At 35.8% G+C, this 18,099-nt stretch overlaps 1 protein-coding gene across 1 annotated transcript in view; it reads right to left on the reverse strand.

Moving 5' to 3' along the window:
- Window positions 1-18,099, reverse strand: part of CCDC148 (coiled-coil domain containing 148) — a 205,252-nt gene that overhangs the window by 132,038 nt on the left and 55,115 nt on the right. Inside the window, exon 9 of the mRNA XM_044242110.1 lies at window positions 1,813-1,951. Coding sequence (XP_044098045.1) covers window positions 1,813-1,951 — 139 coding nt within the window. The remainder of the gene's footprint in view (window positions 1-1,812; window positions 1,952-18,099) is intronic.

The following is an 18,099-nucleotide window of genomic DNA, read 5'->3' on the forward strand; positions in this document are numbered from 1 at the left end:
GTAATTTAGTTTTGGTATTTTAACAATTACTTCAAGTGCTTCACTTAGACGCATGCTAATAAATATAAATTGCTACCATAATCCCCAAAACTCAGTTTGCCCTTGATTACTGATATATTCAGGTTTTAGGATGTCTGAACTCAAAGGAATTACAGCAGTCATATTAGTTCTTCCCATCCTGCAGTCCTGATGGCCATGATATTCTCACATGGGTACTGGTAGTTCCTGCTGGCAGTGAATCCCAACCATGAGAGATCTCAGAGTCTTGAGGGAAAGTCTTGAGGTGAAGAACAGGAATGGAGATTGCCTGAGTTGTTTGAAAAGCCTTTGTAGGTGATTCTGAAATGTTCTTTATATGAAGTTGTGTCTTCTGAAATTGAGAGCCACTGACCCTCATAATTCTTTATCTTGCCAGTATAGACCATATCTCTGAATTTATACATTATTTAACCCCTAAGTGGTGTGAGAAAAGAATCAAGCAAGAAGGATAAGGTTGTTCTAAGATAATAATCCAGGTATGGTTAATTAGGTACATGATGAAACAGGCTATGCATTCAATTAAACCAAATATTAGCTGCTAAAATATGTTGTGGAAACTTCTGAGCTTTGTTCCCAAAAGTCAAAAATATACTAAAAATCTCTAAAACACTAAGAAAGGAAGCATATACCATGCAGAAATGCATACTAATCAACCCATTTTAAGAAGTGAATACAAAAATCTTTATCATGTTAATAGGTCAATACAAAAAGTTAAAAATCATAACTGGTCACAAAAACAAATAGAATCAACAGGGAATAAAAAGAAAGATTTAATTTAATAAAACTTTAAAAAGCTAGAGTGAATTATTTATTATTTAACATGTTTTTTATATAATAGGTATCTGCTATAAAATAAAGATCAAAATTAAAACAACCATTCGGTGGGGGAATCAGGGATGGGAGAGAATGGTCATACTAGATGTGTGACCTTTGCTTCAGTTTCTTTATCTGAAAAATATAATAAAAATAGTACTCTTTTGTCTACTTCTGTGTGTTATAGAAGTCTACTCATGACTGAAATAAGGTAAATTCTATACACGTCGGTACTATTGTTACCTGCTTATTTAAAATAATTACAAAATGCAGAGTATGTAATAATATTTTATAGCATGGTCCATTTAAAAGTTTACATGTGTTTATTTACATATATGTTTTAAGATGAGTCATTGTAAAGTTAATTGGCGACATGGTAACTTCTGTTTTCTTGTCTTTGTGGTCTTATGAACTAAAGACCCTTCTCAGGGAAATTTCAGTCATGACTCTGAGTTTTAATTTGGGGCATTTGTATTTCAGATCCATCTAGGGTGATAAAGTGGAGATGATGTTGTGGGGATGATATAAGTAAGCACCAGCCCCCAGGGCAAGTGCTGCCTTCCCCATGACTAGAAGGGCTGGGATGTGGCAGGCTCTGTAGATAGATGGGTAGCAGGCACCCCACTTTCAGGCAAGAGCCAGAGATTGCAGAACCTCTGAGGGTGGGCAGGTGAATGCACAGACACCTAGAGGTCAATTACAGGCAGAGCAACCCAGGAAGTCACAGTAAAGATCTCTCGGGCAGGTAAGCGTAGAAGAATGAATGTTGCCTGAAGGGTTCTCTACATTCTTATGCACCATATGACTTGAAAAATGGGAGACTTTCAACCTATAACTCTATTATTTGAGAGAGTGTAGGAAAAAAATTTTAGAGCACCATTCTAAAAATATAAATTTTGCCTAGTAATTATTGACCACTAAAGCAATTTAACTTGCTGTTATATAGGGTCCTGTACTCACCAAATCATGCCTAGATCTGTGAGGAAAATATCTTTGTAACATGTTCAGATATAGAGTTCTTCTGTTACAGAGCTCTCCAGGATACTGATCCAAAACAGCCTGGTAAATCCAGTGGTCTTCTTCACTTAACTGGAAGTTTCTAGAAGCAACAAAAGTGTCACAACACATTGTTAAGCAATCACCGAGTTTGAGGGAACTCAAACTGCTCAAACTATTAACAAATGGTACTGATTATATAAAATGAAGTCTGGGGTTGGTTTTTTAAAATACATTATAGCCAAACTATATGTCTGCTATAGAAAAGGTTCTAAATCCTAATACGATGGGTTCTTCAATCCTTTATTGGTCTTACCACAAGTTCCAGGCATAATTTCAAGAAGTTTGCAAAGTGACATAATACTTTTAAAATATTTATTCTATCCTCCCTATAAGAATATTTAAAAATTCACAATCAATGAGTGAAATAAATGAACATTGGGAAATAAAACATACAGACTAAAATGGAATTTTTATTCCTGGAGGAAAACACAAATGTACACAGTTAAATGAACAATTTTACAAAGGAAATTAAAGCCTGAGGAAAGCACTTATTTAAGGTTTCACTTTAAAACAAGTCTAAAATTATCATTAATTTACTCTCTCAACTTCTCGTGTGGTAGGATTAAGACTAGATAATATTAGTGAGAAGATTACCAATGGCATTAGATTGCAGATCACTGAAGAAATCATTTGTAAACAGGACCTCTTCAAGGCCCTACCTAGTAACATGTCCACCCTGGTCCAAAATGCCTTTTTCATTTCAGGGCACTCCTAGGCACAGGCCTGGTTTGTGTTTTACATAAGGTATTAGCAAAGCCCTATGCAGAGTGGAAAGGGTGTGATATCAGCTTAAACTCTAAACTGAATTAATGCCTCTTTATTATTCTGGGTTTATTTGCATATTGTTATTCTTGTTTAATAAATTGGAATAATGAAATACAGATGCAATCAGAGTGAATATTATTAGGAGCAAGTATTTCTTTGATCCAAGATGGAGACTTGGTATTGTTTATTTCTACTATACCAATGATCTTCTACTTTAAAGTTAATAGTGCAATTCAAAGAATTCATAATATATCTTCTATGCCCTTGAAAAATACTTGACAATTTAAAATGAATAAAAACTTCTTTAAATCAGTGATACTAATGGGAATTCCACTGTCCTCATATCGTACAAAGTTACCTGGTCTTTGTAAAGTGTTTCACTATTCTGGTAAGTAGCAAGAAAAAAAAAATTCTCTTTCAAAAAAGATAATCTTCACTAACAGCTCTATAATGGGAAGAAAAAGAGGCATGGAGGTATTTTACCAGAAGAAGCATACTCCACAGTTCTTCTATATGACATAATCTATTGCAGAGAAATAATTTGAGACGAGTTCATTCATTGAACACACTGAGTGTATTGCTTCTGTCTGAATCAGGTATGAATGTATAGACATTCAAACAAAGCATTTCATATAGGGGTATTAAGTCTGTGGAAACACTTGCCTAAGTGTACTTGGCATTTAGAACACCCTCAAGACTTCATGGGTAATACCTAAGGTCCTCTCTCAAACACATTTTGTTCACAAAAACAAAAATGCATTTTAATGGCAAAGTCAGCCACATAAATTCTCTATTACTACACCACAAGTAACAACAACAACAACAAAATAGACCTGCGATCCATGTCTTCATTTATGCTTTTAAACTATTTCTCTAATCACAGGGACTTGAACATAGTTTGACTTTCCACTTTTATTTAATCACAAATGTGTATGTATGTGGCAGGGTATGCTGAGGAGGAGAAAATAACAGATTTGAGGTCAATAAATTGTCCATTTTTTGTTTGTTTGTTTGTTTGTTTTAATTTATTTTTTATTTATTTTCAGCATAACAGTATTCATTATTTTTGCACCACACCCAGTGTTCCATGCAATCCGTGCCCTCTATAATACCCACCACCAGGTTCCCCAACCTCCCACGCCCCGCCCCTTCAAAACCCTCAGATTGTTTGTTTCAGAGTCCATAGTCTCTCATGGTTCACCTCCCCTTCCAATTTCCCCCAACTCCCTTCTCCTCTCTAACTCCCCATGTCCTCCTTGCTATTTGTTATGCTCCACAAATAAGTGAAACCATATAATTGACTCTCTCTGCTTGACCTATTTCACTCAGCATAATCTCTTCCAGTCCCATCCATGTTGCTACAAAAGTTGGGTATTCATCCTTTCTGATGGAGGCATAATACTCCATAGTGTATATGGACCACATCTTCCTTATCCATTCATCCGTTGAAGGGCATCTTGGTTCTTTCCACAGTTTGGCGACCATGACCATTGCTGCTATGAACATTGGGGTACAGATGGCCCTTCTTTTCATGACATCTGTATCTTTGGGGTAAATACCCAGGAGTGCAATTGCAGGGTCATAGGGAAGCTCTATTTTTAATTTCTTGAGGAATCTCCACACAGTTCTCCAAAGAGGCTGCACCAACTTGCATTCCCATCAACAGTGTAAGAGGGTTCCCCTTTCTCCACATCCCCTCCAACACATGTTGTTTCCTGTCTTGCTAATTTTGGCCATTCTAACTGGTGTAAGGTGATATCTCAATGTGGTTTTAATTTGAATCTCCCTGATGGCTAGTGATGATGGACATGTTTTCATGTGTCTGATAGCCATTTGTATGTCTTCATTGGAGAAGTGTCTGTTCATATCTTCTGCCCATTGTTTGATATGATTGTCTGTTTTGTGTGTGTTGAGTTTGAGGAGTTCTTTATAGATCCTGGATATCAAACTTTTGTCTGTACTATCATTTGCAAATATCTTCTCCCATTCTGTGGATTGCCTCTTTGTTTTCTTGACTGTTTCCTTTGCTGTGCAGAAGCTTTTGATTTTGATGAAGTCCCAAAAGTTTATTTTCACTTTTGTTTCCTTTGCCTTTGGGGATTCATCCCTGGGCTACAAGGATGGTTCAACATTCGCAAATCAATCAATGTGATAGAACAAATTAATATGAGAAGAGAGAAGAACCACATGGTCCTCTCGATGCAGAAAAAGCTTCTGACAAAATCCAGCATCCGTTCCTGATTAAAACGCTTCAAAATATAGGGATAGAGGGAACATTCCTGAACTTCATCAAATCTATCTATGAAAAACCCACAGCAAATATCATCCTCAATGGGAAAAAGCTTGCAGCCTTCCCGTTGAGATCAGGAACACGACAAGGATGCCCACTCTCACCACTCTTGTTCAACATAGTATTAGAAGTCCTAGCAACAGCAATCAGACAACAAAGAGAAATAAAAGGTATCCAAATTGGCAATGAAGAAGTCAAACTCTCTCTCTTCGCAGATGACATGATTCTTTATATGGAAAACCCAAAAGACTCCACCCCCAAACTACTAGAACTCATACAGCAATTCAGCAACGTGGCAGGATACAAAGTCAATGTACAGAAATCAGTGGCTTTCTTATACACTAACAATGAAAATACAGAAAGGGAAATTAGAGAATCGATTCCATTTACTATAGCATCAAGAACCATAAGATACCTGGGAATAAACCTAACCAAAGAGGTAAAAGATCTGTATTTGAGGAACTACAGAACACTCATGAAAGAAATTGAAGAAGACACAAAAAGATGGAAGACCATTCCATGCTCTTGGATTGGAAGAATAAACATTGTTAAAATGTCTATAGTTCCTAAAGCAATCTATACTTTTAATGCCATTCCGATCAAAATTCCACCAGTATTTTTCAAAGAGCTGGAGCAAATAATCCAAAAATTTGTATGGAATCAGAAGAGACCCCGAATCGCTAAGGAAATGTTGAAAAACAAAAATAAAACAGGGGGCATCACGCTACCTGATTTCATGCTTTACTACAAAGCTGTGATCACCAAGACAGCATGGTACTGGCATAAAAACAGATGCACAGACCAGTGGAACAGAGTAGAGAGCCCAGATATGGACCCTCAACTCTATGGGCAAATAATTTTCGACAAAACGGGAAAAAGTATACAGTGGAAAAAAGACAGTCTCTTCAATAAATGGTGCTGGGAAAACTGAACAGCTATATGTAGAAGAATGAAACTCGACCATTCTCTTACACCGTACACAAAGATAAACTCAAAATGGATAAATGACATCAACGTGAGACAGGAATCCATCAGAATCCTAGAGGAGAATATAGGCAGTAATCTCTTCGATATCAGCCACAGCAACTTCTTTCAAGATATGTCCATTTGTTTTAAGTTGTCATCCATCTATTTGGTGGATGCTGTTGGTGCCATGCTAGATCTCCCTTATTAGCTAGAAGTCCCATCACCAAGATGCTGATAATTCACAGATGCACCTGTTTCTCTGCAGAATTGCCCCAGACCAAATGGGAGAAGCCCAGGAGGCTTCTCTCCCACCCATTTTTGAGGGCAGCTGCCACCAATGTTTGGCTGATATGGGGGTACAGAAGGTCAACCCACTTGCCTCACGATGCAACCAACTCTGTGATACTATTCATGCTCTAGAATTTCACTGTGGAAGCAAATTGCAGACTGTTTCCACTGAGCTCACCTCCATGCAGAACCATTTTCCCCTCCTCTTTCTTTCCTTACCATCCTTCTCCTGAAAGCATTGCCCAACATATCACTTGTTCTTATAATTCCTGTCTCAGCTTTGCTTCTATAGAACCTGACCTAAGATTGTATCTAAGCCATCTTACCCATAATTTTCAAAAAATAGTTTTAATCCTTTGGTAAATGGAGAAGTACTTCTAAGCTAATTGCTTTGATGATCTCTCATATTGAATGGTGGTGCAAGATTTCGGCTACACTCAAAGAGAAAGTGCAAATGGCAAACATTTACAAAAATGCTTTTCAAATAAAAGCACACATTAAGCAGTGTGCATTGCTATAAATAAATATAGCAGCAGGAGAATCTGTGGCACTGAGTGCATTTTTACGTATTGTGTCAATGTATTAATTACGTGCCATTATAGTGACAACATTAAAACCACTTAAACATATGAAATGATAATATAACATCGAAACTATTTCAAACCAAGTATGCCACAAAAGATCACATCCATTTTGCTCTTCTTATTGATTTTAGAAACCTCACATTTCAACAACTTTTTCCAATTACCACAATTATGCAAACTGTAAGTCATTTTTCTAGTATACATAGAATAAAAACAAAAAACATACTTTAAAATGATACATAAATACTCACAACATTATTATTTTAGAGTATTTATAGCAGTTTTTAGAGCCAACGGCTTAAATTTTGAGGCAAATACTCATACTGGCAATAGTAATAGCATAGTCATACATCTCCATTAGGATGCTGTTTGTGAGGGAGAAAGCCCCCACCATTATATATATACTGAGTCTTCTGGATAGTAAAAATCTAAGAGGAATATTCAAATATAATGGCCTCTTCAGAATAACAAAGTAGCTGTTTTCTATTTAGCCTCTAAAATAAAATCAAATTTAACAAATCTGAATTTCTAAATTCCAATCTGGACATTTATCTTTCCTAATCAAACATCTTTTCATTGTACAGAAAAACCTATGTAAAATAGCTAAGCTATACAAAATAACTAAGGTTAGCTTTTTTTTTTTTTTTTAGTTTTATTTATTTATTTGACAGAGAGAGAGCACAAGCAGGCAGAGTAGCAGGCAGAGGGAGCAGAAGCAGGCTCCCCACTGAGCAAAGAGCTTGACCTAGGACTCAATCCCAGGACCCCGGGATCCTGACCTGAGCCAAAGGCAGTTGTTTAAGCAATTGAGCCACCCCGGTGCCGCTAAGGTTAGATTTTACCTTCAAAGTTCCTGTTTAATTTAATTGCTTTGCTGGTGATTCCAATGACAGAAGTAGCTAAGTTATACAACTATTAAAAGCTCTTCTAATCATTTCCTACTTTCTGAATTTGAAAAGTGACTCCATAATTTTAAAAAATTTATTTAAGAAATTTATTTATTTAAAGAAGGCTTTAAAATTATCCTAAACTTTTGCAATTTTTAAATTATCTTTAGAGAAAAAAATCTTTGGCAGGTCTGTGCAATTTCTATTCTTTTTGTCCATCCAAATTTTCTGATTTCAAATGTTTCATAGTTTTCATCTTTATAATAGCATACCAAGATTTTACAGTTTCTAGGCTTACTGGGCACTTCTAATACTTCAGGAAATTCCAGACTGCAGAAGTATAAAATATCTACTGTTCAGTCTCCACCTACCATCCCCACCCCATAATGAAGTCCCATGATATAAGTTTAACATGATATCCCAGAATGTGATACAAAATGGGTAATTCAGAAAAGAATGACAGCTATAAGAATCTAACTACACCAAGGCTGACTGTCTCCCTAATTCTACCTGTTTGAATCATTCCAAAAATTCTAAACTGACTCACAATTAACTTAGCCACCAATTTTCTTCTTAGTCATGCTTAAGTCATTTCCTTAAGGTTTCAGCTCTATGACATCAGCACACATTTGTGGTGGGGGGAGAAGCAGAGAGGCAACCAATGGTGGCAAACAAGGTGACAAGTACTTTATCAGCAGAGACAAGTTTATGAAATTAACCATTATGTTCACAAATGGCTGAAAGTTGTTTTTTAACTTTCTCAGAGTGAAGGGAGATTTCCAGCAAAATGGTAGTACCTCCTAAAGCTGCCTGATACATCTAATAGCTAGCTAAAGATTGGCAACTGGCCACAGTGAATCTGGCCTGGAGAAAAACTCTTAACTCTTCTAGTGTAACAGTGGCAGGAGACATCTAGTGCTTCTCTCCACTAAGAAGTAGGATTGCAAGGAAACACTGGTGGATTAATGTGAGTAAAAGATAGCTCTGATGTAATTGGCTTTTTGGGCTGTATTGGGTCTGACCTTCTAGGAGATATAACTTGACTCTACTTTTTAATGTTGTCTTTCCAAATCAGACCCAAACACTGAATCTAATTAGCCTGATTCCTGAAACTGTCACCCCACCCAACTACCACAATACCCCACTCCCATTATCCAAATATAAATCTTTCTTTGGTTTCCGGCCGGGTTTATAGGGGGCTCCTGAGCCTTAGAGTTACTTCTAACCAACAGAATCTTCTCCTTGGATTTTGTTTGAGTAAGTATATTGTCTTTCCAGAGACCCATTCTTACTTAGCAGTTCTCACTTCCAGGGTCCTCAGGCTCTGCCCAGTCTGCCTACTTAGGTGGAAGTTGATGGCTAGAATAAGGTAGGCTCTCGCAAGTAAAGCCCTCACTTCTCAGCCTTTTGGCTACGATCAGTTGTAGATGTATGGCCAAAATCCACTGAATTAAAGAATCAACAACAAAATTGCCTATAGGGTAAAGCCAGAACTTACATCAGCATCCAAAGCCACAGTCTCCTGAGGGCCACAAGAAAGTGAAAATATGGCAGGGCTCTAAAATTGATGACTCCAGAATTTCTTCCAGAAGGGTTTAGGGGCATGAATCTGGCCAGAAGAGGAGGTTAAGTGATTTATATGGAAGCTGCTATTGATATGGCAAGCACACTGGTTTTTCTTAGTTTTTTTTGAGGAGGAGGAGTTGTCATAGAAAGCTCGATTTTTTACTTAGAATGTATATTTTTTAGAAGTGCAGTAGCTGGGATGATGGCAAGGCTCCTAAACCATCCTTTGTCCCTACATCCATCTACACAGTTTTAAGAGGCAATATAATTCCTAGTGGAAGTTTTGAGATCGTATGATCAAGATAAAACAGCCTGTTAAAAGTAACACATAATGGCTCAACCACTCCACATGCTATGTTTTAAGTAATTATATTCATCATAAGTGTAAGGAAAAGGTAAAAAGTAGCAAACATTTTCCCTATTCCTGCTTCTGCTCATCAGAATCCTAATTTTATTCAAGATCTACCTTTCTCCATAGGCCTCCACTCCAGGGAAGGTGGGCACCATCCCCACCCCTGAGAGAGAATCTTGCCTGATTTTAAGCCATTTACAGACATCCATTCACAAGCTTCCTATTCTTCTGGCCAATGTTTGGTATAAGTATGGACAAAACACCCAATTCTGGCCAATGAAATGTGAGAACTAGTCTTCTAAGGCAAAGGTTTCCTAGCTTATGAGGAAGAAAAGTTCTTTTTCTGCCTCTGAGTGTTATGGTGGGAATTGCTGCAGGAAGTCATCTACCTTGCAGGAAAGCAGGGCAAGAGAATGCAGAAAACCAGATTTCACTGTGCTTGGACTTCTCTACTTCTGCATTTTTATGGGAAATAAGACATCACTGTTGTTTAAGTGACAATGACTTAAGTTGGGATTCTCTTACTTACAGCCAAAGATACCCTATTTGATAGGGTATCTTGATAGAAAAATGACTTTTTAAATGTGTCCAGAGACCACCATCTACACTAACATTCCTCTGATGATTGGTAACTGACAAGTATTCAACATCAAGGACCATTTTAAAGGCAAAGACCCAGAACTAAACAAAACCAGCTCAAACTCGAATGTATACAATCAGTAAAAGATCACCTACAAACACACAATGTGCTCTATTCTTTTTAGTCCTACTGAGCCAGAACTTGCCCCCATGTACCAGTTATTTTTCATTTGGGGGAAACAAGAACATTTTTAGCTGCAATAAAGGTGAAGTGAAAAAAGTTACTTATATAGACATTATGACTCAGTTTTCCAGATTCAAAAACAAGAATAATAAAGCTGGCCTATTACTTTGGGATGGCATGAGGAAACATTAAATTAACCATTGAGGGCTTTTGACATTTTATTTATTTATTTATTTATTTATTTGGCTCCACACCCAAAGTGGGGCTCAAACTCACAACCTTAAGTTCAAGAGTCACATGCTTTAATGACTGAGCAGGGCAGGTGCCTCAGGCTTTTGAAATTTTAAATGCCACATAAAAATGTAATATCACCTCAAACCATCAGTAGTCATTAAGAAATTATAGAGTAGATTGGAGGACTGATGATTCTCTTTCCTAGAGAAGTTTATTATTTTTTAGACATTATCAATATTCAACTTTACGTTCTTATATAAGCACTAAGACTGCAGATAAACATAAGCCTGAGAATGGTGATTATAATTTCTTATGTTACTGGTTCTCCATAGACTCAGTTCTAATGATACAGTTTCCTCAAAGGATTGGACCTCAAGGTACAAGGAGTAGGAAAATCTTGTTATGAACAATTGATTTGATATATAAAATAGGCATTATAATTCCTCTCTTGTCAAAATTTGGCAATCCTGTCCATAGTAATTTTAATCTTGTCTTTGTTTATAGCTACACATATTTTATTATGTTAATAATAAACTCTATCTGTATTATCCAGGTTAAAAAATAACATATGTCAATTGTCCTGGACACAAATCTCTCAAGCTGCTGTGTTTCCATTTTCTCCAATCTGATTTACTCAAGATTAATTTGATTTCATATCCACCAAAGAACAGAAACCTCTCATAAATGACTCTCACTCCTTCATCCTATAAAAAGCAGATTTTTCAGTCTCCAAAAGTATTAAGAAATGTAGCCTCAAACACCACTACACTGTGTAGTTTCTAGCTGAAACAATTATATCAAGAAGGTAGGTGTGGGCTTCAGTGATACTAACAATAAGGACAGTTGAACCTAGAAACTTACAGCTACTATTTCTAGATTTATCCTCACAGATACATTTAAACAAACATAACATCCAAATAAATATACAAGCTGAATTATTAATCAAGCAAGGCAAACTCTAAGACTAGCTTTTCAGGTATCCTATAGAAAATGCATCCATTTTTCTCCCTTGATAAAATGCATTACACTATAGCCAAAAGAACTTAAAATATACTTTATTCCCACAACAAACCTGAAGTAGGTTAAACAGTTGTCAAATATGGCTTTTAGTTCAAGAGTCATAAAGTAATTAAGTATTTTCAATGATGTATTTATTTTAAGAGAAAGTTATTAAATATGTATGACAAAAAATAAATCATAGTCTACAATTATGACCTCCCCTCCCTCTAAAAAATATAAATTGCAAAATCAGGTTGGACAAACCATGTTGGAATACCTCAAGAGAAAATGAGAGTTGCAGTTACCCAGGTGTTGCTCGAGTAGGTCATGTAACCAATGTAACTAAGTGAACACACCAATGTTCAAACAACCATGTTCCTATGAGCACTTTTCCACTTACTAACTACCCTTGACATACAACCAGCCCAGACCAGAAATGTCTGAACCTGAGACTGGACATTCCTAGGCAAGGAAATTTTCCAAAATTTCTGAGACTACATTCTCTAAAAAGAATCCCATCTGGTAATTTAAAGCCCCATTGTTTTAACTCGTCGTAACGTCATCAAGTAAGCAAGTATCAGTTATTCCGTCCCTTTTCTTCTTTTTCTTCTATCTTGTATTCATCAAGCAATATCCTCATATGTAAATATTTATTTATTAAAAATACTTTAGGGGCGCCTAGGTGGTTCAGTGGGTTAAGCCTCTGCCTTCAGCCCAGGTCATGATCTCAGGGTCCTGAGATCGAGCCCCACATCAGACTCTTTGCTCAGCAGACAGCCCACTTCCCCCTCTCTCTCTGCCTGCTGCTCAGCCTACTTGTGATCTTTCTCTGTGTGTGTGTGTCAAATAAATAAATAAATAAAATCTTTAAAATATACATATTTTAAAGAAAATTACATGAAGTCACTCATTGTTTCCTGAGTGCTAAGTTTCTGCTGCTGCCTTTTATCTTTTTCATCTTTTTGGTGATTCTGTTGGCAAAACTTTCACAAAAAGACAGTGACAGAGCTATGCTATGTAAATAAGTACTGAAAAAGAGAGAGAAAGAGAATATGAACAGGACACTGGGGATATTCGCACAGGATTATAAAATCCAACGAAATCCAAAAGATGAACCAAACAATGGAAAGTCTGTTGGTCAATGTATAAAGTGTTTCTACTTTTCTGGAGGGCAATATAGCCATACTCTCAAAAGTATTATAATTTTTCAATCCCTTTGACTCAGCAATTCCATCCTTAGAGATTCATGTTAAGGGAATAATCATGAGATTACTCAAAATATAGCAACAGAGTTATTTGTCCCAAGGTTTTTAACCAAATATCAAAATGTATACTAAGTAATTGTCTAAAGCCAGAAGATGGATTGAATTTATCTGGTACAACGACATATTGTAATGTCATGTGTATAATAAAAAATACATTGTAAAGGAATATTTAATACAGTGATCTAAGACATAGGTTAGTAAACACTGATTGGAAAAATGAATAATATTAGATTTGATTCACAAACAGGAAAAATAACGAGTAGGTGTAGAGTATGTTTTCATTTTTAATGTATATGTATAAATATACATTTCTATAAACATTTCATTTTTATAAACATACATATAATTTAAATATATAAATTGTTACCAGAGACTGTCTCTTGGTGTTGGGAACTAAAGACTAACTTTTACTTCCTTCTCTTTGCTTGCCTTGGTTTTTTAAACATTTTCTGTAATGAATGTAATTATTTCTGTATTAAAAGAAAAAATACAGGGACACCTGGGTGGCTCAGTGGGTTAAAGCCTCTGTCTTCGGCTCAGGTCATGATCCCAGGGTCCTGGGATTGAGCCCCACATCGGGCTTTCTGCTCAGCAGGAAGCCTGCTTCCTCCTCTCTCTCTGCCTGCCTCTCTGCCTACTTGTGATCTCTCTCTGTCAAATAAATAAATAAAATCTTTAAAAAAAAAGAAAAAGAAAAAATACATATATAAGGAAACATATATAATGCTACTAGTTATCTTGAAACTTACTAGTTAGTAATTTACTTGACTTGTTACTTGAAAGTTACTACTTTCAAGTAGTAAGTTACTAGTTACTATTTAGTAACTTTCAAGTAACAAGTCGAGTAAATTGAAATAATTTAGTTGAAAAAATATGAAACTATAGGCCTTGACAATGTACACATAGAGGGACAAAACTGTTACAATCAGTGTAGATTTTAAATAGTATTCAGATTCTGATCTCACAAAATAACAGGATAATAATTATGAATCAATATTTAAAATTTAATATGCCTATCAGACAATAAAGTAGAAATAACTCGTTATCACTCTATAGCTTTGCTGTATATTGGCTTCAGATCTGACATAGCTAAATGGAGCATCAGACAATTATGTCTCATCTATATGATTAATTCATCCAAATGTTAGGAAATTAAAGCCACAATCTCATCTGAGTCTAAAACAAGCAATTAAACTTGTCTTCATGTTACTAATGAAATACAGCTTAAATAAAATCTAAATAGCTTCACACATATTGAATAAAGCGATAGGTTCAATTGCTGTCAGATTTAAAGAAAAAAAAATATGTTAGAGTTAAAGACAACCTCCTTTAAAGCTGTGTTGTCCAAGACAGTAGCCACAAGCCACTATGTCGTTATTCAGGACTTAATATGTGGTTAGCACACCAATTAAGGTGTGCTGCAAGTGTAATTAATATCCAGACCAGATTTCAAAGACTTCATATGAAAAATGGAATGTAATGTATCTAATTAATAATTTTGAAATACTGATTGTATGTCAAAATGCTAATATTTTGAACTATTGAGTTAAATGAAATATACTATTAAATTTCATCCTTTAAAAAATATTTTAACATGGCTACTTAGAAACTTCAAATTCTATATGCTGTTCACATCTGTGGCCTGCATTGTACTTCTGTTCAACAGCACTGCAATTTAGCAACACAACTGATACATGTAAATGGTTGAATTGGAATGGTGTGAAGGAAAGCTTTCAATTCAGATGAGCAGAAGAAACTCATTCCTGTTCAGCTATCTGGTAACTCAGAAACTTTGGAGAGATTGTTCACTTTCCACTTTGCTGCGGTTTCTTTGTAAAGTCATTTTTTAAATGGGCTATATTGACAGTCAAAATGGCATGTACCTGTCATGTCATTTAACAGGTACTCAATAAATATCAATAGTATCCCCTACACTCTTTAACTTAAATTTTTAAAGTCTGTGTTTTGCTTTACAAATAGAAAAAAGCAGGAAGGCCAAACTTATTTATAATTTTACTTCCTGAGGATAACTACTGTTATTGCTGGTTTAGATAAACTTCCAGTTTTTTCTGTAGCTTTGTAGATATGTATAAATAGACATATCTATAAATAGACTTTCAGAGGGAAAAGGGGGAAAAAAGAGAGAGAGAGAGACTCCACTATTTTGTGGCCTAATTTCTAATTGCAAGCAACTTATTGAAATTATATGTAACATTAAAAATTATTTAATATAATTATTAATGACAGTGTGGCATTCCATTACATAGGTATATCATAATTGATTAAGGTAATCCTCTAATTGTTGGATATTTTGTCATTTTGAAGATTTTGCCATCACTAAAGAAAGGAAAAAAACAATATTGACTATCCTTGAAGCCAACTATTCATTTCACTTCCATGATTATTTCCTTTAAGATTATTTCTAAACAATGATCGTTCACATTTATAAAGATTCTTGATGACACAGTTTCCTTTAAAAAGGAAGGGTCAAAATTACCTTCTTCATTAGCCACAAGCAGCCTAATTATAATGCGTCCCCCAGAAAAACAAAAGAGCAAAAACAAAAAACTCTCTCCTTCTTACTTGATGAACTCTAAAATCTCCTTAACAAGGTTGGGATGGGGAAGGGAGAAAGGATGTTTATTTTACAATTAGAGACTTCAACTAAGTGCACGGCTGGGTTAACATTTCACTGTGACTGAGTTTCAATTAAAGTGTAATTAATTAATCAATCAACACATATAAAAGATACATTATTAATTTTCCTCCAGCTTTAATGCAAGGTGGGATGGAATAAAGGAAGGCAGAGAGGCAGGGAGAGAAGGGACTCTTAGAAGACCAAAAAGTGTCTGCCTACAATAAACACCTGACCATCCCAATAGAGATATAAGAAAAACATGGGTCAGGAAGGAGTCAGACATCACCAAGGACTGCCTCTCCAAGTAAGACAAGTAGAAGCTTGGTTTGGAGACTCCAAATGGGGCCATATACCAGAGATAGAAATGCTCCATCACAGGCTGGATGAGCTCAGAGTGCAGCCCGAGACCAGGGAGCAGGAGTGATTAACAGCTTTTCTCTGAGGCTGTACTGAGCAGTGGGGGCCCTGATCTCTCAGATGCTCTGGGCTGGAAATTGGGAGGCTGGTATTTTTATTCATGGCCTCCAAATACAGAAAGCGTTCAGGGAACAAAAGCTCCCGAGAGCGAACTCAAGCAGATTACTTAACCTGGTCCCTGGCAAGGTTGGTGCAATTCTGACTCAGGCAAAGACATATGAGAATCACAGCTCTCCCCCAGAAGATCTCAAGAACACCCAGACAAGACCAAGTTCACCAATCAATGAGAACTGCAGAACTCCAGAGCTAGGGGAATGCAACACACAGAATTCATGGCTCTTTTCCCATGATTCTTTAGTCTTTCAAGGTTAATTTTTTTAAAAGATTTTATTTATTTATTTGACAGAGAGAGAGATCACAAGTAGGCAGAGAGGCAGGCAGAGAGAGAGAGGGGGAAGCAGGTTCCCCACTAAGCGGAGAGCCTGATGCAGAGCTCAATGCCAGGACCCTGAGATCATGACCTGAGTTGAAGGCAGAGGCTTAACCAACTGAGCAACCCAGGCACCCTTCAAAGTTAAATTTTTTTTAAATTTTATTTTTTTCTCATTCTATTTTTAAAAATTTTTCCGCTTTCCTATTTTAACTTTTTTTTTTTTTACCTATTTTACCTTATCAATACCTTTTTAAAAATCTTTTTAAAATTTTTATTGTTATAATCATATTTTATCCCTTCACTGTATTTAACCTTATTTCTTGTATACATATAGGTTTTTCCTTCTTTAAAATTTTGGGATACAATTTCTTCTTATAGATCAAAATATATCCTAAATTAACTGCATAGCTTTGTTCTAGTCTCCAGCCTGATCACATTCTTTTCTCTTTTTTTTTTTTCAACCAACATCTTATCATATCAATTCCTTTTCTAGAATCTTTTTAAAATTTCATCTTTACAGTCATATTCCATCCTTTATTGTGTTTATCTTTATTTTTGTATATGTATGTAAGTTTTTCTGTCTTTAAAATTTGGGGAGGTAGTTTCTTCTAAAAGACCAAAATACACCCAAAATCAAGTGTGTAGATCTGTTCTATTCACCAGTCTAATATATCTATATATTTTTTTATTTCTTCCCTCCCATCCTTCTCCCCCCAGCTTCAGGTCTCTTCGGATTTGGTTAGTATATATTTTTTCCAGGATTGTTGCTACCCTTTTATTAGTACTTTGTACTCTCATTCATCTATTCTTACCTGGATAAAATGACAAGGTGGAAAAACTCACCACAAAAAAAAAAAAAGAACAAGAGGCACTACCGACAGCTAGGCTAGGCACCTAATCAATACAAACAGTAGTAATATGTCAGAACTAGAGTTCAAAATGATGATTCTCAAGGTACTAGCCAGCCTCAAAAAAGTGGAAAATGTTAGAGAATCCCTTTCTGGGGAAATAAAATCCTTTTCTGAGGAAAAAAAGAACTAACCAAGTTGAAATAAAAAAAGCTATTAATGAGGTGCAATAAAAAATGGAGGCTTTACTGCCAGGATATATGAAGCAGAAGAGATAATTAATGATTAAAAAAAAAAGACTAAATGATAGAGAATAAAGAAATTGAGCAAAAGAGAGACAAAGAACTACTGGACTACGAGGGCAGAATTCAAGAGACAAGTGATACCAAAAGATGAAACAATATTAGAATAATTGGGATTCCAGAAGAAGGAAAAAGAAAGAGGGGGGAAGAAGGTTTATTGGAGCAAATTATAGCAGAGAATTTCCCTAATCTGGCGAAGGGAGTAAGCATCAAAATCCAGGAGGCACAGAGAATCCCCCTAAAAATCAATAAAAATAGGTTTATAATAAAATAGGTCCATCATCTAATAGTAAAGTCTCAGAGACAAAAAGAAAATCCTGAAAGCAGCTCAGGACAAGAGGTCTGTAACATACAATGGTAGACATATTAGATGGCCAAAAGACCTATACACAGAGACCTGGCAGGCTAGAAAGGACTGGCATAATATATTTAGAGCATTAAACGAGAGAAATATGTAGCCAAGAATGCTATATCCAGCTAGGCTATCATTGAAAATAGAAGGAGAGATAAAAAGCTTCCAGGACAAACAAAAATTAAAAGAATTTGCAAACACCAAACCGCCCTACGGGAAATATTAAAAGGGTCCTCTAT

Source organism: Neovison vison, chromosome 3, assembly GCF_020171115.1.
Source record: "Neovison vison isolate M4711 chromosome 3, ASM_NN_V1, whole genome shotgun sequence".
NCBI lineage: Eukaryota > Metazoa > Chordata > Mammalia > Carnivora > Mustelidae > Neogale > Neogale vison.